General features: G+C 58.4%; 2 protein-coding genes across 10 annotated transcripts in view; one reads left to right on the top strand and one right to left on the bottom strand.

Annotated features, from left to right (window-relative positions):
- CUNH7orf50 (chromosome unknown C7orf50 homolog) overlaps positions 1-23,389 on the top strand; it is a 119,284-nt gene that overhangs the window by 54,688 nt on the left and 41,207 nt on the right. The gene's annotated exons all lie outside the window — the stretch shown is intronic.
- GPR146 (G protein-coupled receptor 146) lies at positions 7,763-23,045 on the bottom strand. 8 transcript variants are annotated; one of them, XM_040634651.1, is made up of 3 exons: positions 12,642-13,579; positions 11,545-12,312; positions 7,763-10,150 (listed from the first exon to the last, which is right to left on the bottom strand). In XM_040634651.1, the coding sequence occupies exons 2-3, from the start codon at positions 11,674-11,676 to the stop codon at positions 9,134-9,136; spliced, it is 1,149 nt and encodes a 382-aa protein (XP_040490585.1). In that variant the 5' UTR covers positions 11,677-12,312; positions 12,642-13,579; the 3' UTR covers positions 7,763-9,133. The 8 variants fall into 8 exon arrangements, 5 of the variants coding, with proteins under 5 accessions (XP_040490585.1, XP_040490586.1, XP_008696514.2 ...); XR_005835904.1 differs by lacking the exons at positions 7,763-10,150; positions 11,545-12,312; positions 12,642-13,579 and adding exons at positions 17,309-17,702; positions 18,879-20,521; positions 22,954-23,026; XM_040634652.1 differs by lacking the exons at positions 11,545-12,312; positions 12,642-13,579 and adding an exon at positions 22,954-22,997.

Here is a 23,389-nt window from a genome sequence, read left to right as displayed (position 1 = left end):
AAGGATGCTTTGGGACGATGGAGCTGGTGGCTGGGCCTCATCGGGCTCGTCAGAAGCCTGACTGGGCTACGTGGGGCCAGGGCACTGTCCCAGGGACGGGTCCCTCCTGGGGACAGGACGGTGCTCAAGTGCGAGTTCTGCTGGCATCATGGGGACATTGCTCCCATAAGTGAAATCTGGGGCCCCCTTAGGCAGAGTGAGGTCCCAGGGAGCAGTAACCATTTCTGTCTTATGCTTTGGGGCTTCCTGCCTCCTGCTCCCATGAGCTTGGGCCTTGGGGGTTTTGAGAGCCCCAATTTAGTGCAATAAGCTTTCCCTCCGGACTCTCCCAGCCTAGTGGGGGAAATGTCTGAGCTACTGGAAGAACGACAGGCCCAGCTGGCCCAGCTGGCCTCTCCCTGCCCTGACCTTCTGGTCTTCCGTTAAGCTGAGAAAACCGCACTGTCTTCCCCAGCTGCCTCCGCTGGGAGGCCGGGTGTATGCTTTGGCTCCGTTCTGCAGTGTCCAGAAATGCATTCCTTCTGCGCCGTAGCTGCTGCTAGCAGATAGGCAGCGTCTGTCTCCAGGCTGTGAGCTCACGCTGCCGGCAGCCAGTCCCTGGCTGGTCGGGCCGCGGGAACCACCATGACACAGGGCCTCCTGCGTCTCTGCGTCCTGTTCTTGTGGGCACCTTCCCCGCTGGGCCCAGCCCTCCACCTGCCAGGGCTCCTGCCCAGCCATCCGTGGGCAGAGGGACGAAGCATAGGACAAACACAGCTGCTAAGAGAACCACCAGCGTACATATCCTGAATTTCTGGTCCCGAGTGGAGGGGACAGCCTGAGGCGTTGAGATTGGGGGTGTGAAGGTAGGCCGGCTAGCTCCCAGGCCTCCGTTCCCTCCGGCCAGACGGCAGTAATTATAGCAGTGCCGCACGTCGGTATTTGAGGGTGAGATGGGCTGGTACACCTAGACGGTCCCTAAACGCAGGTTTATGCCAGATGCTGTGACCCGCACAAAGAGAGGGCCCGCGTGGGTCTGAGGTGGGCCGGCCTCTGCAGCCGAGCCCCGGGACCAGCCTGGCCTGGATCCCTCTCCAGCCCACTGTCCATCTACCATTCGGACACCCCAGCACCCTCCTCCTGAGGTGCCTCGTCCCCGCCTTCTGTCACATCCTTTCTTTGCGTTTCCATGGATCTGATTTACTCCCCACTGGATTGTCTGTGCCCCGAGGCTGTGCGCTCCAAATCAGGGTTGGGGCGCGGGAAGACGTGGCTTCCGGGACGGAGTGCGGTGCGGCCTCATTCCTGGCCTGCCGCATCCCTTGTGCGGCCCATGCTCCCTCGGTGCCAAGTGCACATGCCAGCGAGGAGGCAGACGTGTGTCGGAGCTCTGCACACGCCAAGCGCACGGAGATACTGGACATGAGAAAGCGTGAAAGAAGGCGTGCCCTTGACCCCACGCCCTCCCTTATCCTCCCTCCCCTCCCAGAGCACGGGGCCCGCCTGTCAGCTGGGTGGGTTGTTCGACTGGAGCAGAACTGGCAGCGGTCTCCCTGTCCCTGCTGCTCCTCCCGTGTTTCTGCCCCATGTTGAGAAGGCGATGGGACAGCCCATTCAGGGAGCAGTGGCTCTCCTACGTACCCCTCTGTCCGAGACCACACTGTCTTGGGACGTCTTGTCCTTGTGTGTCAGCACGGGACGGTCGGGCTCTATGTTCTCTGCAGTAAGAGCATCTGCCCTTGGCTTTGCCCGCAGCCCAGCCCAGGCCGAGGACATGACTGTGCTGTACTGCGTGGCCCCTCCAGACGGCCTTCTACGTGCATCTGGCACAACCCACGTTCACAGCAGCTCTCCTCACAGTGGCCGCGGGCGGAGCCGCCCGAATGTCCATCGGTGGAGGGACGGATAAGAAAACGCATACCCGTGCAGTAGGGCATTTCTCAGCTGTAGAGAGGACCGACACCTTCCACAGCCTGCATGGACCTTACCAACGGGCCACGAGAGACCACATGTTCTGTGATTCCATAGAGAGGGTGTGTCTGGGAGAAGCCAGTCCACACAGACAGGAAGGTGCGTGGTTGCGGGGCACTGGGGGGAGCCGCCTCTTATGTCGTGTTCTCAGTACCGGCACTGATGACCCCTGCATGTGTCTTGACTCTTGTCACTAAGACATTTTCACTACGTGTTCAAAAATGGCTTTGAGATAAATGCCATAGAACTCCTCTGTTCTGAAAACACAGTTCACCACGTCCCGCTTCAGGGACCTCCCCGTCACCTCGGGGGGTCCCACCTCCCCGTCTGTTCCCGATCCCTGTTCCCTGGGCTTCTGCCCCCACGTGCCACCAAGCTGTTTGTTTGGCTTTCCTTTTCCTGCTGCTGTTCAGTCAGCAAGAGGAAGAAAGAGTACGCTGATTAGGGACCTACTAATCTCAGTTCCAGCCCAGGCCACGGTCTAGTGTTTCTCTGTGGTAGTGTGGGACGATGGGAGCCTTGGCAGGCGTGGCTACGTGGGAGTGACCCCGCAGGTGCTCCCAGCACAGGGAGCTGAGTCAGTGCCCCTCCAGGCGGTCTGTCTGCCCACGCGCCCATGGCCGTCCTGCTGGCTCTTTCCTGATTTAGCTCCGTGCTCATCTGGCCTCGATGGTCACCTGAGATTCTTGGAGCGAACCCATCATGCCAGGTAATGAGGCCTTTTCAGACACTGGGGGGACTTGCTTGGGGTGTTTGGACAAATGTTTTCCTGAAGAAAACCATGTTTGGGTTATTTGTGGCTCCGACCCCGACTTCCAACCCCCTCAACCTGGCAGCCTGTCTCCGCAACCAGGTGGCGAGTACAGTCCCGCCCTTAGGGCTCCAGTGTTCACCTGCTCAGCCCAGTCTGGCGGGCTGTCTCCTCGCAGGTGAGGCGCCGCGGTGTGCAGAGGTGAAAGGTGTCCACAGAGGCTGGGAGGAGTGCGGGCTTCTCCTTTTGGCGGGGGGAGGGGGCGGGCAGGCGGCCTGCGCTTTTTGGGAGCGTCATTTGCACCATGTGGAATCGTGAGTCCGTTGTACGAGCGTTTCCTTGATCTAAGAAGTCTGGGAGTGGGAAGGGACTGGCAGTGATGGGCCCCCCATCTGTGACAGAAGCAGTTTGGATGCTACAGGTGACGGGCAGCCCCCACGTAGCAGAGGCTGGACCCATGGGGCCTTCCAGCTGGCCGTGCATGAGCAGGCCCGGAGGCCATGGGCAACAGTGCTTTCCCCTTCCAGACTCCACCATTCACCAGTGCCTTTTCAGATAGAAACTTTTACAACAGTTTTTAAAAAGCGTGTGTAATCTTACAACTATTTCTTATTTACCTTTCCAGCCATAGCACTTCTTAAGCTCCCTGATATGTAGGACATTGCATTAAATGTTTGGCTTCACTTGGAGATGAGAAATTCCAGTGTGAAGTTGCCCTGTAAACAGCAGCATCCTGGGCCCTCTCGCGGCTACTGTCCCTGTGGGCTCTGGGCTCTGCCGACGCCAGTGTTGCTACCTGGGGCTGTGTGGGCTTGGCGTGGCCAGCGTGCTTGTGTGCGCATGCGTGTGCGTGTGGGGCAGCACCTGGCGGACAGAGCGCTCCTCTCCACTGCTGCAGAGGCTGTGTTTTTGTGAAGGCACAATTTGCTGTGAATTCTGGGAGCCTCATGGAGTCTGGGCCCGTGTCCTCAAGGGATCGTTTCTGAAGGACACGTCCCGTTGGGGGATGTATAGCAGGATGTCTGCTCTTCAGCAGCTGGTTTGGGGGTGAAAGCCACTGTAGAAAATCACTGAATTACATCATCGAGTGTGACCCACCCAACCCCAGCCACCTCAGCGGTAAAACCTGTGAGAAGCACCCTCTTGTGGCCCAAGCACCCCAGTGGCCCGGGGCTCCGTGGCCAGTACCCGGCTGCCCTGCAGAGTGAAGGTCTGCCGACGGCCACTGGGTGGAGCTCCACAAACACGCCTGCTCTCCAACCCGGAAGGTAGCTGTGAGTCCCGTGTCGCCCGCTGGCACTCAGGACCCGGCCGGAGCGTGCCGTGAGCGTGCCGTGCTCCAGGCTCTCAGCACCTCGGGCTTCGGCGTCTTAGTCACAGGTTCACATGATGCTGACGGCGGACGGGCCGAGAGCGCCTCTTGTTAAGTGGTTTTAAACACCAGGAGAGAGGTTGGGAACACAACAGGCATTCAACAAACGCTTTGTACTCAGGACTCCTGCGTTACACACGTGCACGATCCACAGAATAAGGCAAATCATAAAAAGTCTTTAAACTGCATATTCTTTATTAATATAAAATGGGTATCTTCAAATTCTTTCATTCTTAGATGACTCGCTCACTGTGTACACAGCATGTTGACCTCTTGTGGAGGAGCGGATTCCCCCCCCCCCCCAGCTGCTGGAGCTTCCAGGACACGCCGCTCGGTCCTCAGCCCTAGGGACGCGGTCAGCAGGTTGTAAGTCTTTATTCTCACGGAAGAGTAAGGTTTGCGCGAGTTGTAAGGCTCTCTCCGCTGGCCCTCGTAGCAGACCTGTACGGTGGCGTTCGCAGCGCCCTCTGCCACCGTCGGAGGACGGCTCCTCTGACACGTGGCTGCAGCAGCCACGGAACGGCTGCCGGTCAGATTACTGTGACTGTAACCGAGGAGCCACAGGGAAACAACTAGAGACGTCGGCATCTGTGTCGCCAGGCGGAATACTGATTTTGTGGTAGTAAGTTCTGTGCTGTTTTCTGATCTACATCCTAGCCCCCTGGAAATACACATTTTAAGAATTCTGAAATTGGATAACATCTATCAAAGAATTTAAATTTTCAAATGTGTGGGTTTTTCTTTAGCGGGTTTTTCTGCCTCGTTTATGTAGAACTTTAGGCCAATGGGCGCGTCCCCTGGAGCAGATTTAACAGATGAGAAATGAAAAAGCCCCCAAATTTTCTAACTGATTTTAAATTCAAGAACTGGACTCGTAATTTAGTTTCTTAATAATTTATTCCAGGTTTATCCTTTATCAGGTGCTTTCTATAAAGGAATGGATGTTTGACTTATGGACATGTTTGCCACAATTAGCAGTACATTGGCTTCCTGTGATAAATTCTATAACCTTCATGAAGTAAACCTAAGATTAAACTCACCTTTTAGAATCTTAAACGAGCATGGCAAGATAGGTGAGTGTTTGTAAATTAACAAAAATAAAACTAATTTTAAAAATGTAAATCATTAAGAAGTTTTGATAACAAAATTAACGACCTTGGAACATAAACTTTCACGGGGGAAATACCAATTGGTCAATTAAAAAAAAAAAATATATATATATATATATGATTGAGTTCACAGTCTACTTTAGCTTTTTCCAAATAGTTCCTCATTCTTCTCTCAGCTCAAAATTCTTTCCCTGATTTTGGCAACTTGGCAGAAGCGCTGGAAGGTCCCATACCTGGAAGAGAAGTGCCAGGTCACACCAGGTTCATCCGAGATGAGTTTAGTACAAGAATGTGGATGAACAAACGTGAAATGGGGAGTAGGTTCTGCAGCATGTGGGGTTGGTGGCAGAGGTGTCCCCAGCAGTGAGAAGAGCATGGAGGTGAAGACACGTTGTCTGTGAGGCCCAGGGACGCTGCGAAAGCGGTGGCGGCAGTCTCCGTTAGAGGTAAGGGTCTGCCTGAGAGACCCAGCCTGCCTCAGGCCTGCGCTCCACCAGGAAGAGCTGCCAGGCTCCGACATGCCTCGGGGGCCCTCTGTCACTAGCACATGTGGGAGCTGGGATGGGGGAAGGACCTGTGGCAGGACCCTCTCAGGCCCCCAGGAGGTCACCAGAAACAAGCCAGTTTGCAACCAGAGCCACTGAGAAATTGGAAACAAATTAGTGATTTTAGGTCCCTCTCCTGTTTAGGGGTCCCCGGCTGGGGTGAGGGACTCAAGGGCTGTGGGCAGAGACCCACGTGCCCCTCAGCTCTGTGCTCTTGCGATTTCCCTCTCTCCTAGGAGCTCTTTCTCCTCGAGCAAAGAGCAGAACAGATGAGCAAGGAAAAGGGTCTTTTTCTTTGAACTAGCACTGCCACTGCAAACCAGCCCACCCACTGGATCCCATTTCTGCTAGTAATGCTGCTGGCTTCCTGACCCACGAGCCTGGCTGTGCATGGTAGACCTTGGCCTGATGCTGGCCCCAGGCCTGCCCACCCGCCGTGACAGAACTGGGGGTCGAGCAATAGCAGGCATGCTGGAGGTGAGAGGTTCTGTGGCTGCAGTGCTGGGGACCGTGTAGTCACACTGGTCACTCAGCCGACGCCAGGGTTTCCCAGGGGAGCCGTGGCCTCGGGACTACACATCGTGCAGCCCGCAGCTTGAGGAGGGTGGAGGGGGTCAGGCCTGAGGCTTTTGGGATTTGTAAAGAAACCCCGGTGCATCTGAAGACCTGGAGTGGCGGGGGGCGCGTCTTTCAGTAGAAATAGCACGTTCCTGACAGAAGCAACCTGGAGCACTCTCATTCTGCCCCGGATCTACTGGCAAGGAAGTAGATGGGTCCTACAGAACCGGTCCAGAGTTTCACAGCTACCAGGGGCGAGCAGGACCAGGGCCCTGGCATCCAGTGTACTTTCATGATTCTGCACAGGCAGACTTAACTCAGTCACATCCTCCTAGAGGGGATACACTCTGCAGATAGAAAAACAATGGCAACTAAGTCATGGGCTACATTTCCCAAAAGACCAGGACCAAACAGAGCAATTTCCCCGCATGGAATGTGGCAAAAAAAAAGTCGAGCCACACTCTTATCCTTGGACCAGATGTGTCAGAACTCAGAAGTTTTCAGGTTGTCACAAGTTAGTAGGTTAATATCTCTGCTTAGGAGACTAATATCCAAAATACATAAAGAACTCCTACAACTCAGTAGCAAAATAAAATCTGATTACAAAATGGGGAGAAGGTCAGAATAGACATTTCTCCAGCGAACACATACAGACGGCCAGCATGTACGTGAAAGGCGCTCTGCGTCCCTCGCCACCAGGGAGATGCACATCAGAGCCACAGAGGGAGACCCCCTCACGCCTGTTAGGATGGCATCATCACGAAGACGAGATAAGAGCTGGAGGATGTGGACAAAGGGAACCCTCGTGCACCGCTGGTGAGAATGCAGACTGGTGTGGCCACTCACACGATACAGAAGTTCCTCAAAAGTTAAAGAAATAGAATCACCCCATGATCTAGTCATCACACTCGTGGGTATTTAGCCAAAGGGGACAAAACCAGTAACTGAAAAGATGTCTGCACCCCCGCGTTCACTGCGGCATTGTTCACCATGGCCAAGACACGGAAGCAGCTGCGTGTCCCTCGACGGACGAGTGGACACTGAAGATGGGGGGGTGGTGTCACAACACATTCCATGGAGTATCAGCCATAAAAAGAAAAATCTGGCCATTTGCGACAACACAGATGGACCTGGAGGCACTGTGCTGAGTGAAATAAGACAGAGACAAATACTGTATGATCTCACTTATATGGGGGATTTAAAAAAAACCAACCAGGGTCATGGAAACAACAGATTGGTGGTTGCCGGGGCGGGGGTGGGGGTGGCGGGAGAAATGGGTGAAGGGAATCGAGAGAAAAATAAATAAATAAATAAATACTGTGCATTACTGAGCAACGACCAAAAACAAAGCAGGTGTTTTTTTCTGGATGCACAATCCTAAAAGCAGGATGGAGTTACCAAATGACCATTCCAGCCCAAGCTACTCCCTCTATAACCATAACACTGCAAGGAAACTTCGGTTGAAACAGAAACCATATTTTAAGGAATGTGCGTGTTTATGGTTTTCCTTTTAGCAAACAACTTCTGTGGGCCTGTTTTCCGCACGTACACGCGCACACACACAGCTAACACACCGCGTGTACTGCACGCCACAGGACAGTGGGCCGGGGCAGGGCCCCATAATCACACTCTTCTTCCTCACAAAAGTGCCCTCATCCCACACTTCAGGTCACCAGATGAATTTGCTGCAAACCTGAAAAACAAATCTTCCTGCTTTTAGAGTTTTGTGGGTTTCAGAGTTGGAATTAGGGGCTGCAGGCCTGGGATGTATCGTAAGGCCGGGGTGCCTGTGAGCGGATGGTGTGGGGGGCAGGAGGCTTCTGTCCCACAGTTTTAAGGCAGATGTTTATAGTCCATGGTGTGGAAGGATCCAGGTGCCTGCTGCTTCCGGCTACGCAGGAGGGTCTTGGGCTCCCTGCGGCAGCGGCCGTGGGAGACCTGACAGGTGCGAGGTGGCGGTGGTGCCCCACGCTCCGCCCCGGACGCCAGACGAGGCTCGGTCGTGCAGGCCCGTCTCTGCCCTGGGCAGTCCCTTCCATCTTCAGCGCTAACCGCCTCTTCCTTTCTTCGGTTTATCTGTATTACTTGGTGTGGTGCACATGTTGGGGAGTTGACCTATGTGGGAAAAGGTCAGCTGATGTCACCTGTGAGGGCCGCGGGGGTACCGGGTGCATTCGGTGGGCAAGGAGAGAGCTGCCAGCTGCTTTACTCTCGATAAAGCCCAGCCGTGTGTGTGTGCTGCCTGTCCTCTCATGCCTCCTCCACGCGACCTCACGCGACCCTGCAGCCACCAACCCACCCCCACCCATCCGATGCAGGCACTCTTTTGTGTTGCTTCCTTCATTTTCATACTGTTGTGACTTTTCTATCAGATCTCTCTTTTTATAAACAAAAACAAAGTGAGAGAGGGAATCAAGGATTTTAACGAGACGAAGTATAAATACTGGCTTCTGACTGTCGTCACTTTGTTCCGGGGACCCAGTATGAAGAAGGCTGAGGGCGTGGACCTGGGGGATCGAGCAGAGTACACGTCTCCGGCAGAAGCAGTTGGGCTGACGCAGCTTTTCTTCACACCAGGCCCCTGCTGCTTTGATCAACGTGGCCTTGGCGTAAGAGTGGCCTTTCTGGAACAACGGAAAACTTGGCGAGAACACCCCTTGTGCTGTCCTTTGTTCTTGCCTCAGTGACCTCCTGGGGAAGACAGTGACTAAGTGCCGTGCGTCCAGTTGAAGTGTCAGTCGCCTGTCTCCCGGGTGGGGGAGTGGACCGTGCCTCTGGGGTGTGCACCCTCGGCCACCTGTCAGGTGACGCCGTGGTGAGCATTGATGGCGGCCCCGGGACCGGCCCTCTATGCCATCACCTGCTGGACCCCCACTTGGTCTGGGGAGCAGCTCTGGTGCCCACAGTGCATTTTCTTGATCAGCCTCCGGAGTTTGCTGGGGAAGTTCCTATTGATGTAGCGGTAAAGAAGCGGCATCACGGAGCTGCTGGCGAAGGCCAGGAATCTCGACAGGTCCTTAGCGAAGAGCAGAATCCCCAGGTGGTGCCCGTCCATGGGCTTCCCCCGCAGGGCGAGCAACGTGTGCCCCAGGAGGGTCAGGTAGTGAGGTGTCCAGAGCCCAAACTGCGTGCACACGGTGGCCACCAGGAGCCTGTGCACCGAGGGGTCCAGCCTCCCCGCGTCCTGGTCCAGGGGCGTGTCTTCCTTCCGGATCCTCGAGATGAGTGCGAGTGCATAGAGCACGGCCAGGGTGGGGACCAGATACCCGATGAACACCATGATGGCGTCAGCAGCCTCCGTGTCCTGCATCTTGGAACACTCGACGATCCTGGCCGCCACGTGGCTGCAGATGTAGAAGAGCAGGGAGGAGAAGCTGGTGAGCAGGGCCCCGCCCCAGACGAAGCCGCACACGTGCCTGGTGTTGTAGACGCTGGACATGTAGGTGCGCGGCAGAGCCCGCTCGATGTAGTAGTCGAGGCTGAGCAGCGCCGTGGAGTACATGGTCACCAGGGAGGAGACGTTGAACAGCACCAGCAGCGTGATGTGGGCCTCGCTGCTGAAGCCCCACAGGGCCCACCCGGAGGCGGTGGGGCCCAGCAGGTGCATGGGCGCCAGGGCGCTGAGCACCAGGCCTGCCACGGCCATGTTCACGAAGTACACGTCGGGCATGGTCATGCTGCTCTGGTCGTACAGGTTGACCAGGACAAGCAGGGCGTTGTAACCCAGGCCGACGGGGACGCCAACGACCAGGTAGAGCAGCGAGAAGACGGACAGGACCAGGTGGAAGTGCTGGCAGAGGAGCTGGTCCTCCGCGCTGCCCGTGCCGTTGAGCGGGCTGCAGCTCCACATGGCGGCGGCGGCGGGCTGTGTGGGAGAAAGCAGCGGAAGGTTAGAGCCCTGGGCCTGCGAACCCCTCACAGGTGCAGAGGTGGCGCAGGAAGATAGCCTCGCTCCTTACACTGGCACAGGAACAGCCAGCGACCAAAATTCTGTCCCCAGCATGTGTTTTCTGTGAGAGCCAAGGTGCCGTCCCATGGCTGTCCTACGTCCCGAGCTGAGCCAGCAAGGTCACGATGCTGCAGTCATCTTACCGGCTATGGTGGGTCTCCCTAAGCCTGTTTCTGAGAGAAATCTGAGCAGTGGATGCTTTCCTGGGGAAGATGCTGGGGGGCAAGTCGCTCCCAGCGTGCTCTGTGGCTCCTCCTGGGTCCCGGCTTCTCTCTGCCAGGAGGGGACACGCTGCAAGACCTCCCCCACCCCCACTGTGCCCTGACCCCCTCCCCCTGGGCTGCGTGGCTTTGAACCCACATAACCCCCTCCCGTTCAGCCTCTTTACTGAAAAAGGGTTAGAAAGACAGGTGCCTGTGGGGCCACTGGCCCATCAGCCAGGGCGGCAGACCCTGCACCTCGCTTGGGGCTGTCATGCATACGACAGGGGCCTTCCTGTGACAGGGTGACCCTCCACAGCTACCTGGGTGAGAACAGCAGCCTCTCTGCTGAGCAGGCAAGCCGCAGCCTTGCCTGGACCCTTCTCGGCATGCATGGAAACTGTGTACCTGCCTTCCACACCTGTGTCTGCGATCTGGTGGCCAGAGACCCGCCCTGTCTCTCATGCCACCCGGGCTGCAGCGGCAGGCTGCACCTCCTCCAGCCCCGTGAGCGGGCACGGGTGCACACGTGGGAGCAGATGTGTGGGCAGGTGGCGTGTGCAACTGAGGTATGCCGTGAACAGAGCTGGGATAGCATGGGGCGCTAAGCCAGGCGGTGGGAGGCTGGAAGTGGGGGTGGCTGCCACGGGCCGAGACGCTCGTGCCTTCACTTCCACAGGGCCGTCACGGGGTCCCAGTGAGGCCATGTCTGCGAGAACTGTCGTGGAGCCTGGGGTTCCCTGAGGGGACGTGCTCCCAGCGGAGAGAGATGGACAGGGGTGGGCCATCGTGTGGGAGGCCTGGGTACACAGCTGGCCGTGAGGACCCACAATGTGAGGAAAGAACACTCTTCACAAATGTCAGTTCTTTGGAGAAAAACCTGACTTTCAAAATGTAGTTTGGTCCAACCTGATCTCCTGCTCTCAGAATAAGAAATCCTCTTGGGCAGACACATACAAAGCAAATGTTTGTTTCCCCAGCTTAGGGACGGGGATCAGCCAGTTCTCCTGCCCATGACGGGGCTTGGGGGCCAGGCCCTGCCCACATGTGCTGCTGCGCTGCAGGCCGGAGCCTGGCGTGGGGACGAGGGGTGAGTCGGAGACCACGGACCTTTACCCACTGGTCTGCCTCGCCCTGCCCCACCCGGGCCAGCAGGGCGACAAGGGCTTGACAGTGAAGGAAACGCAGGGAGGCCGGGGGTCCCCACAACAGAAGTGTGCCTGCATCGGAGTCCCTCAGCATCGGACTGCGTCAGGAACATCGAGGCAGTGGGGGTGTTTTGCAATCCTCACGAATGCCGCCCAGCAGCCTGAGATGATGTGTCACACGGGAGCGATGCTCAGGGTCAGGCTGGGCGCCGGGCGGGCCGGGCTCTGCCCACACGTGCTGGTCACCGCACTTTCAGAAGCGTTTACTGTAATCCACAGCATGGGCGAGGTCCTCAAATCCAGACAGTGCTCCCCAGCCTCTGGCCCTGGTGGGCGCTCTGCACCCCGGGGGCTGGATTCCGGGGGCGAAGGTGAGAGCCCCAGGCAGGTGGGCTCCCAGAACACCCGTGGGTCCTACAGCCGTGGCACTTTTATTGTCATCTGTTACATGGTTTCTGCTCTCCTTCTCCTTCCTGAACGCCTCCAGATCTGGCTGTGCACATTTAACCGTGGCCTCCCTCTGACCTGAGCCTCCTCCATGCTGACCCGTGGCTCCGACAGTCACCAGTGGCGGGGGGGGGGGGGACAGTGAGCAGAGGAGGCTGCGGGGAGCTTGTCCACCAGACTTCGCTGGCCTCGAGTCCCCAGGAAACTTTACATTCTTGTGGCCACTGTGGACATCTTCCATCCCAGAGCGTCCGTCCTTGCTGTGACCAGCCGTGTCCACGTCCTGCCCAAGGAGTCATAGGGTCTGCCTGAGATGTCCCACCCACTCTCGTGTCCAAGCCTCTTTTCTCATGAGAGGACAGAGACGTGCCCCAGAAAAGGAAGGGCTCGGTGCCATCATTAGGACAGGCACTGGCTCCAGTGGGGCACACGCCAGCAGCAGCGGCCGGCACCCAAGGAGCCGCACTCCTGGTCGGACAGAGCCCGTCCTCCTCAGGCCTGCCCTGTCGCCTCCCTCCCACCTCAGGTTTGCGCGGGGCCCGCAGCACTCCCTCCCGCTATCCAGCGCTTGGCCCCAGCATCGCGGCCCCAGAGCGGCCTCAGGCTGCTTACCTTTATCCCGAGCCCCACATGTCTCTGTGCCTGGACCAGAGACCCCGTCCATGAGTGACACGGCAGCACAGACGCCAGAGAGGATCCTGTGTTTCTCTGCAAACCACCCCACCCCCGCCCCGGGTGCTTATCAGCAGCAGCCGCGCCAGCTTCCTGTGCGGTGCGTGTGCGCACTCAGTGCCCGGCGTGGAAGCACAGTACTTGTTTTCCTCCAGTAAATCGCTCAGTTTCTGCCTCCCTTGGCAGGCACAGCGGCCCCTCCCTATCTCTGTTTACAGCCAGTTCCACAGAATGAGGGTTGTGCCTGGAAGGACCGGCACCGGCACCGTCGGTTCGGGCTCCTGCTCCGTCGCGCCGGTTCGGGGAGCCCCAGGTTCCTTCCCCTCTGCACCCTGGTCTGTGCTGAGCGATGGGGCAGGTGCAACAAGGCTTGCCCAGGGCCCACGTGTCCGTTCCTGACACTCGGGGTGCGGGGCACGTGCAGTGATGAGTTCCTTTTTACCCTTGAGCAAGGAAACGGAGAGGTAACTTAGGACGGAACCATAGGCCACACCGAGTCTCCGCGGAGAAGGGCTGTGGCCGCCAGCCCTGGAGCACAGGCACTGTGGGGCTCTTTGAACGGACAGCAGTGACTGAGGACGGGCTCAGGACTGGCAGGAAGGCGAGTGTCTTCCCCATGTCACTGTGGTGCACAGAGCTGGCCTGAGCGCGCCATAGCAGAGCGGCCGGCCGGTGGCTGCTGGCCCTATCCCCCCAGCCAGGGGCTCAGGGAGCCGCTGCCCTGACTGCCCAGGGCTGCCCCGTGGGGCCGCGGGGAAGGGCAGCTGGCAAGCGGCCGCACTGGGCTGAGAGTGGCTCCATTCTTGGGAAATGGTCACGTGGAGCACAGTCTGTTTAGAATTTCCTTCCTAGTTCTCGTGCTTGTGTGGCCCTGGCTCAAGCGTCGGAGAGGCCGTACGTGTGGAGAGCAGGCGGTGGCTGTCCGTGCTGGGTCTTCAGTTGAAATAGACCTGAGCTGCTGTTTGCTGGCGGTGAGCAGATACAGAATTTATCGACTTTACTTCATAAGCAAGAGTTCGCGTCTGTGTGTAGTTCTCGTGCGCGTCGAGTCTGAGGATGCCAGCTGTTGGCTTTCTGCCAGCCTGACCGTGACAGGCTTTGCCTTTTGTCCCAGCATGCTCTGGGGAAGCCATCGATGAGGAGCCACTTCATTTTATAAACACGGGCGTGTGGTATTTGCCAAAGCAGGAGCGTTCATTTCCGTCTGTTGGAGGATGGGGCTGAGAGGCAGGGGACGGAAGGGAACACTTGGGGGAGGAGGCAGGGGGCCAGGTGCGGGGGTGATGCCACCATTGCTGAGGGCATTGGACGGCCAAGTGCCCGCCTCAAGACGGGCTCGCCCACGCCCTGCGCAAACCGAACGTGGGTCCCTGTGAGTACTGCTGGTGGAGCCCACTGAGGCCAGGGCTGTGGGTACGTGGCACAGGTGGGCGGGAAGCAGGGGCAGGTGCTCAGGAGGCCAGGGGACAGCGACTGCACCCCCAGAACTGCCACGTGGCAGTGGGTGTGGTGAGTGAGCAAACGGTGGTCCTGTCTAAACCCTAGTCCCAGGCACTTGGTGAAGCACGCGTGGGTCTCGCAGCTGCTGGCTCTCGTCACAGCTGGCGTTCCAAAGGACATGGTGGGGGGGGCGTCCTGTCCAGGCCAGGGCCGCTGCCTGTCATTCTGCACCTGGGAGCCAGGCGGATGCCCCTGAGCCCCCAAGCCTGCCCTCATGGCCACAGAGGGCCTCTGGTGGGGGCTGGCCCTGGCCTGCCTTTCTCTGGTTCCCATTTCCTTGTGGTGACTCCACTTCCCTTTTGCAGACTCTGGTTTTGCAAGTCCAGGAACCTGGGAACAGAGATTTCCCCTCAGGCCGTCTGGGGAGGAGGAGGACCTGGAACAATGGTTTGGCTCCCGCCCTCCTGCCCAGACCTCAGACCACCTTTCCAGCTCCTGAGAAAGAGGAACTTGGAGCCCAGCCCTGGGGGGGAGGGGGTGCTGTTTCAGGAAGGCCGTCTGCAGAGCCGCACTGGGCTCAGTGCACTCAGCGGTGCCCGGTGCTCCCCACTCCACCCATTCTCATTTGGAAGTCTGCCACATTCTTCCCAGACGGCAGGATGGATATTCTAGCTTCCAGGGCCCTGTCACCTGCTGTGTCCCCTCAGCGGACGGGGTCAGTGTCAGTGAGGACCCCGGTGGACTTCTCGTCCAGACTGGCCTTACAAACAGGCTGGGCCTGTCTCCACACCTCCTCCCTAGGACCCCCGGGCCCCTCCTTGCCAGAGCTCCCTGTTGCCTCCCTGGCTCCTGGCTCTGCCTCCTCTTCCACGACCCTAGAGTATTTTCTAGAAGGGTGTGTTGGCAGAGCTGCCTGGCCTGCTCTGTCCTTCCTGCCCCCACTTCCTCCCACCTAAGCGGCTCCTCTGCCCTCCTCTACTGGGCCTGCCTCCAGCCTCTCAGTGCCAGAATTACTACTTCCACCTCTCCCACCCCCAAACCTCCCCCAAGGTCCACATGAGTCCCGTGGCAGCACCCACAGCAATGGCTGTGCCCACAGCCCTGCAGCAGACAAGGCACCGGGAATGGTCCCAGTCTCCTGCCCTCCCGCCTCACCTACAGGACTGTACTCGGGGCCCCCATGGATTCCCACTCCTGCCAGCCCAGTGGGTCACCTCAGCTTGGTGCTGGTTCTGTCCCTGAATCTCTCCCTTCCCGGTTGGGGTCCCAGCCTCCTCCTGAAGAGGTCCCTCACCACTGTGAACGTCTTCCAGACCAGAGTACTCTCCTCTCTGTCCCAGATCTCCATGAGGAGAAGTGACCCACTCACCCTGGAGACCCCTGCCGAGACGGGTCCGTGGTGGCTTCTGTGCGCATGCAGTGTGTTCTCCGGGGAGCCACGACTGCCAGTCAGCTTAGGTGCACGGAGCAAGGGTGCCCCTGGCATGCGCAGGTGTCCTGCTGTCCAAGTCCGTGGGAATGGCAGCAGCAGGCCTGCTGGGCCCCCATCCTCTGTGCCGCGGGGTGTGGGCCTGAGGCGGGATGTGGCCCTGGGCCTCTGTGGTGACAGAGTGGCGGCCCAGCCCCAGGCCGGTGGGAGGGGCTGTAGGAGGGCCGTGCACAGTCAGGCTGGCCTGTTCTCGCGGGCACCGGGCATCTTGGCTGGGCAGGAAAAGGGAGGCACCTCTCCAGGCCAGGGACCTCACACCTGCTTGGGGTTGTTCAAGACGGAGCCCACTGTAATTTTCTTCTTTTTCCATAAAGGTAACGCACGTATCCTCCCTCTCTGAGGGTTTTGCATGTGTTTGTTTTGTTTTCTAATTACACTCAGGAAGAAAGCCTCCATATCATGAGGGCAGGGCTGGTCTTTCAAGTGCTGGCTCCCCTTCCCGGTCCTGTTCCCATGGGATGGAGAGGCCGGTACAGCGTGGGGGCAGCACAGTTCCAGGCCTGTGGGCCGGCGGGCGCCCGAGAGAGAGGAGAGCAGATGAGTGGCCAGCCTGGTGGAAGCAGGGAGTAGCTGGCCCACAGGAGGGTGCCAGGCCCCAGGCCAGGGCAGAGTGCATGGCGGGGCTGGCCTGAGAAATGGCAGCCCCAAGATCCCCGCCCCGGGGCAAGCCCTCAGCCGACTCAGATCCTCACTGTGTATGCGTCCGCACCCGCTTGGCGCCCCTTTCCTCGAGCTTGGCTGCGTGCACATCCCAGAGACGGCAGCCTCCAGGCAGGCCAGACATGTCCCTCCCGAAAAGCCTGAAAGGTCCCAAAAGCTGAGTTGACATCTCATGCATGAGGCTGGCTATGTTGTGGGAAGCCTTTAGAGGGGACAAAGCTGTGGTCATTTATTCTCCAGTGTGTAGGGGTCACCTCTGGGGCCCCAGCAGCCCTACCCTTCAGAGGAGAGCGAGGCTGAGGTTCGCAAGGACAGAGTCTCATGGTCAAAGCCAGCATCCACTTGTGGACTTGGTGCCCCAGCACTGCCATCCAGGCCTGTGCTGCCTCATGGGGTGCCCTGAGGCCAGCCTGTCAGAAGGGCACATGGTACAGTAGCTGCATCCCACAGGGCAGGGAAGACCCAGTGAACACTGGCTGAGATGGAGCGAGAGGCGGGTGGACATGCAGGACAAGTCTGAGTGTCTGCTGGGAGGCTCCTAGGGCATGGAGCCCTTTCGAGTTCTGCGCCCCCTCCCAGTTTCTAGGGACTTAGCGGTTTCCAGGCCTTCTCTCTCCCTTTGTCCCCAGCTGAGGCCCGTGTGTCCTCAGCTGATTGACAGTCATTACAAATGCTCTGATGCGTAAAAGAAAAGCCATTGTCTTCAAAGATCCCCTCTGGGCTTCAATGATTACATTTCGAGAAGGTGCTTTCCTAGACTTGGCAATTTCCAACCCCAGGAGATCTCTTGGCCGCCTCCTGGTCGTGCTGTGCTACCTCGAGCTGGGTCGCTGGGTCGCTGGGTCGCTGGGTCGCTGGGTCGCTGGGTCGGGAGGCTCTTGGGCAGGGTTATGGGCTCAGCACATGAGCGTGGAAGGGCTGTGTGCCGCAGGCTGGAGGCATGGAGCAACTGAGAGAAGGGAACCCACGGCTGTCTGACCCGCAGACCTGTGGGCCTGATGGAGGAGGACGGCTGGTGGCGTAAAAGAAAAGCCATTGTCTTCAAAGATCCCCTCTGGGCTTCAATGATTACATTTCGAGAAGGTGCTTTCCTAGACTTGGCAATTTCCAACCCCAGGAGATCTCTTGGCCGCCTCCTGGTCGTGCTGTGCTACCTCGAGCTGGGTCGCTGGGTCGCTGGGTCGCTGGGTCGCTGGGTCGCTGGGTCGCTGGGTCGGGAGGCTCTTGGGCAGGGTTATGGGCTCAGCACATGAGCGTGGAAGGGCTGTGTGCCGCAGGCTGGAGGCATGGAGCAGCTGAGAGAAGGGAACCCACGGCTGTCTGACCCGCAGACCTGTGGGCCTGATGGAGGAGGACGGCTGGTGGCCGCAGGTCTGGCATGAACACTCCTCTGGGCAGCTTTCCTTGCTGGCCTGGAAAACCGAGGAAGCACCCTCTGCTCTGGGCCCTGCACTAGTACTTTACGGATCTCCGGTTTCTTCCTTACTGTAACGGCAAGCACCCGAGACACCAGCACTGTGGCAGTCACGCAGACAGCCTTGAGGCCCGCCTGCAAGAGCAGGCGCAGGCCTGGTCACCGGTGGCAGACCACTGAATCAGCACACCGGCAGAAAGGGCCCTGCAGGCCACGGGTTTAGAGCGGAGGCCTGTGGGTGGGAGGTCAGGCCAAAGGGAAGATGAGCTGACTGGAAAGCTGGGAACAGAGACAGGCCACGCCTCTGCTCAGCGGCCTGAGGAACCCTGAAAACCAGGAGGGGCCGGGTATCCCAAGCGGCAGGGGTGGTGCCTGCATTACGAGCTGCCAGGCCTGGGAGATGGAGGGAGATGGACAGGGATGGACGGGGACAGGTGCATAGCGCGGCCTGGGTGCATCCTGGGGCACCAGTCCTCAGCGGCTTTCCTGCTTGGAGGAAGCGGCTCTGAGTCCAGGCACTGCCTTGAACCCTAGCCTACCTCGTTCTACCCTACATGGGGATCTCTGAAATAGGACCTCCACAGTGAAGGGGGCTCTTACACGAACACTCCCTTGCAGAGGGAGCGGAGCCAGCAACCTGTGAACTGTGTACCACGATGGCAGGAAAGGTGCATGTGTCCCCAGTTTTGTGGAGTGTCCGCCTAGTTGCGAATTCCGCCTCCGGAGCCAGCTGCCTACACTGGTGCCAAGGCTCACTGCTTACCCACTGGAGGGCGCTACCTCAGTTTCCCCAGCTTAGGAGACTCTCCTGTGAGCACACAGGGTGAGCCTCAGCCAGTCCCTGGTGGGTGGACAAGGAGGGTGCAGGCTGTATCCTCCTTCCCCAGACACAGGGAACGCACAGAAAGCTGGTGTGTGAGCTTTTGCTCAGAATCTGCCACCTGACACACGGGAAGAGGAGATGGACAGGAAGGGAGGTATGGGGACAGGAGCCCCAGTTATAAGCCTAGTGCATGCTGTCAGGGGCGGGGAGGGTGGGGAGAGGAGCAAGCTCCAGACCCCCGCCGCGAGCATGCTGTCCTCATCAGAGGCTTCGCAGAGCTTAAAGGCTTTGTGGTCCGGGTCAGGGCTTTGGTAACAACACAAACAGCGCATTTCCTGGTGTTGCACTCACATTACACTGGGGCATGAATGTGTGCTTCCCTCGCCTGTGTTCCCAGCACGCAGAGGAAGGGGGCTGGGGGAGAGAGCAGCCTGGTCCGGTTCTTTTCCCCTGCTAACTCGGGAGGATTCAGGGAGTCCTCTCCACAGCGACACTCCCTCCTCTTCACTGCTGGCAAGGCCCACACTCCAGTTAGGCTGCCTGTTAGAAGCATTTTGAGGCAGGACATTGGTGGCTTTCTTTCTGTGCCTTTTCAAAAAAGAGCCCAAAATGGTATAAACCAGCCCATTAAAAGTGCATGTCTGTAAGCAATGAGAATGAACTTCGCTAAAATCCAGGGCTAAAGTAAATAGCGATCTCTGTGCAAACAGGATGCCAGGAGTGGGTTAGAGCAGCAGCCTTGCGGCGGGGGGGCGGGGGGTGACTGTGGGCTGTGCGGACGCAGGAGCAGACTGCTGCTGGGCTGGGCAGGGGTCACGCCTCCTGGGAGTCCTGCGTGGGCGTGGGCGTGGGCATGCACAGAGCCCACATACACGGAAGACCAGCAAAGAGAATCGGCCTGTTCCAAGGTAGCGGAGCTGGTTTCACTAAAACCTTACCCTTATTTCCTTGCTCTGTTAATCAGGAAATCCTGTCCTCTGGTGTTGGGGGCCCGTGGTGCTGGGCCTCCTGCCTGCCGCCCCCCCCCCCCGCCCACACTGGGGCAGGGTAGGGGTGCACACACTGATCCCTTGCCTAGACTGCCTTTCCTCGATTCCCCCATTCACTTGACAAGTACTAACTCACCCCTGAAGTTTTATTTTGTCATCAGCAGCGTCCTGAGGAGCCCTCCCTGACCGCTCTCCCCACCCCCTCCAGCCAGTCCTGCTGCAGCCCTGTCTTTGCCACCTGCTGAGAGCTTTCTGAATGGGGGGGGGGGGGCTCTTGATTCCTGCGCGAAGCCTGGCTGGCTGGCTGGCTGGCTGGTGAGAAGGATCATTAGATCATGTCAGAAGCGAGCGATAGACCCTGCGCAGTAGAAGGGGTAGCAGAGAGAGTGGGAGTGCCTCTTGTCGCAGGGAGATCTGGGTGTGGGCACAGGGCTGTGGGGCCCAGGCCGTGTACCCTGAGTGGGCAGACAGCTCAGCCTGGCTGACGGTCTTGTGGGTTGTTTCTGTTTGACGTAGGCCCGCTGTGCACCATGAGACTCAACTTCAGATGAATGTTCTAGAACAATCAGAATGCTTTGAAAAGGACTCCTGAATGTTTATTTCCTTTTGTAATAATGGGCAGAGGCTTTAGCTACAATTAACATCCAGCTGGTAGGAGCCAGACACTCCGGAAAGGCTGGTGTTTTCATAGGTTTTTCAATGTAGAGAGCTTACGCATACTGATTCCTATCACAAATGCTGTGCCTTCCTGGGGTGTGATAAGAAAATGTTCGTTATATAGATGGGTTGTTTTGATTTTTATAGCCTTTTGCTTTTTACCGTTCTAAATTGCAGAGTAGTGAGTGAACCAGGCAACCTGGCTCAGACACATAAACAAAGAGCGGCCTCTCTCTCTGTAGAAGAAAACAGGCATGTTTGCTGGTTCAGGAAGGGCTGCGGGGGGCCGAGACCAAGCAGCCGGTCCGGGCCAGCAGGACGCCTGTGCCAGGCCACCGGCTTCCTTCCCTGGAAGGAGATGGGACACATGTTCTTCTGTCAACGGAGCACTAGTTTCTTGGGCTTTTCTGTTCCCAGACTAACTTGGTTTGAGGCTAGTGCCCCTTCCAGGCACACCAGGCCAGGGGAAGACAGAAACTCAGAGACTCACTCAGAAATTCAAGGGGTGAGAACAGATCGGGTCTCCCATTTCAGACTCTGGGCAGACTTGGCACCCCAGCCAGGCTCCCCGATCTCCCCCAACCTTTAACTTGGTGTGCTCTTGCGGGGAGGGCTCAGAGCTGCTGATCTTATCCCTTTAACTCGGTGTGCTCTTACCTGGGGGAGGGTGGCGCTCGGAGCCTCTGATCTTATCAGTGCCTGTGGTTCCTTCCCAGGGAGGAACTGCTGGTCATTTTTACTTGTCACAGTTCCTTCCTCAGTTTGCTGGGTTCTAATTAAACTGGGAAGCTCCCCGGCACACCCCCACTGTCATGGATGGGTGGAAAAGGACCCAGGGAGGGCCTGCTGGGGGACGCACAGGACACCTGGCCCATCTCACCCTGTCCTGCGATGTGAGGGGTGTTGCACATGGAGCCTCCCAGGGGACTGGACTCTTCCCCGGCACCATGATATTTTGGCATCTCAAACTAGAATGATTTGTCATGTGCGCTAATGCAGAGGCCCCAGTTCTCTGGAAGGGAACTCACCCTCCCCCCCCCTCCCTCCGCCACCCCCAAGACAGTGCCCTGGTATGTGGTTGGGTCGCTAGAAGCCTGGTGGCAGTTATGTTTTCAGGATTCCAAATGACATCCAAGGGACGCGAGATGGATGCAGCCGCCCCAGGAGCCCCCTCCCCTCCCCATCCCAGGAGGCAGCAGGGCCTTCTTCCCACCTGTAAATCACGCAGGCATATTTCCCAGCAGTGCTCTCTCCAAGTATGTCACTTTCTCATTATATAATAGGTACAACCAGTCTTCACATCCCAACCTAAAAGCCTGTATGACCCACATTAAGTGGATGTACCTGGCCTGTCATCGACCTACCATCGGCTTTGAGTTCCACGCTGACATTTGCGTTCTGCCCTAAAGCTGTGTTTTTCCATCCTTGGGGTACTTCCACACTCGCTAGAGAGGCAGGACACCCCATCGTCAAAGAGCTGTGTGTGGCCCTGGGTGACAGGCTTACTGCTCCAGCCCCAGCTTCCTCTGTGTGAGGGGCCTGGCAAGCACTGACCACATGAGAGCTTCTTATCTGGACTCCTGCTTCATTCAGGAAGATTCCAGAAGTTCTGGTTTGGAGAGCCGGGCCCCACAGCAGTTCCTTTCGGAGCCATGCCGCGGGTCCTGGACAGTGCCCGTCTGCTAAGTGTAATTTTCACTCAGCGGTGCCCCAGCTGGACTCAGTCAGGACAGTGGAGGATCTGGTCACCGTTATGCATGGTCAGAGCCACTTTCCTCATACCCTTGTATTTGCAGGGGTCAGTGAAGCCAGCTTCTGGCCTTTTGCCATTGAATGCTAACCTCTGCTACAGGCTGAAGATAGGAGCTGCTCAGCTGAAATACGGAGCTTGTTACTTGGAGATCTCAAAGGAGATCAGAGGGATAAATGGTGCTCTGGACATGAGATGTCCAAGCACGCTCAGGCTCTCCACATCTGGGCAGGGCAGACATTAGCTAGATGACCACGAGCATATGAATGCCCAGCTTAGAGACCAGAGGTATGGTGTTTATGACACTAACGTGCTGCTTGCTGTGTTTCTTGTTGCTGGCAGAGTGGGTGTTCAAAGGCTGGGGGTCACTGCCTTCCTATGAAGTTTTGCAGGAGCCTTTCCATGCACAGGGAATTTTACATTTTTATCAAGTGTCCAAGACAGTTAACAACAGACTTGCTGTCTACATTTAGATGTAGTTCCTGAACTTACTAAAAATTGTGTAATCATAAAGAGGAGGAAAGCTATAAGCATGCTGACCCAGGACGAACTCGGTCAGCCTTTCCCTCCCCGCCTCCCCGCAGGACATGTGAGGAACCAGCGGTGTTGCTAAGCCACATGCCCCTCCACAGGTTAATGACCGCAGGGCAGCGGCAGCCCGGTCAGCGCGCAGCTGGAGGCTGGCCCCAGATGCGGGACTGCATCTGGGGACAGCACCCCCAAACCTCCAGGGGACAGCGCCCCTATCCTCCCGGGGGACAGTACCCCCAAACTCCAGGGAACAGCACCCCTACCCTCCCGGGGGACAGCACCCCCAAACCTCCAGGGGACAGCGCCCCTACCCTCCCGGGGGACAGCACCCCCAATCCTCCGGGGGACAGCGCCCCCACCCCGCAAGGGGACAGCACCAGAGCGAGGCCGAGGCACCGGAGAGTCCGTGCGGGGCCGCCGCAGCCCGGGGCTCGCTCCCCGCGTGGGCCGAGACCCCGCGCGTGGCAGCCGGCCGACCTCGCGTTCGGCGCCCACTCACCGGCTCGCTGGGCCGCGGGCCGCGCAGTCGCCGCGGGCCGGGCAGCTCGGGGCTCCAAGGAGGCGGCGGCGGCGGCGGCGGCGGCGGGGCTCACGGCGCGCACGCCGCGCGGGCCTGTGTACACACGTGACCGCCGCCAGGCCCGGCCCCGCCCCCGGCCGGCCCCGCCCCGCCCCCGCCCCCGCCCCCCGGGTTCTGGCCGCACTCCGACCGCGCGGGGCGGGGCGGCGCGCGTTCGGTGACCCGAGGTCAGCCGCGTGCGGGGCGCGAACCCCGGGTGCCCTCTTGGGCTCCCTGAAACGCTGGTGCTGGTTGTGCTGAGTCAGAACAGGCTCTAATCTGCAGGGGACAGCCCCCTCCACCCCCACCCTCCGAAGGTTGTAATCTGGTCCTTAGGGGTGCACCTGCTCCTCCGCAGCTTACCGTAAGCGTGCTG

The sequence above is a fragment of the Ursus maritimus genome, unplaced genomic scaffold (assembly GCF_017311325.1).
Source record: "Ursus maritimus isolate PB19 unplaced genomic scaffold, ASM1731132v1 scaffold_2, whole genome shotgun sequence".
Taxonomy (NCBI): domain Eukaryota; kingdom Metazoa; phylum Chordata; class Mammalia; order Carnivora; family Ursidae; genus Ursus; species Ursus maritimus.
Note: the sequence above shows the minus strand (reverse complement) of the source record. Positions and strands in the feature narration are given on the sequence as shown.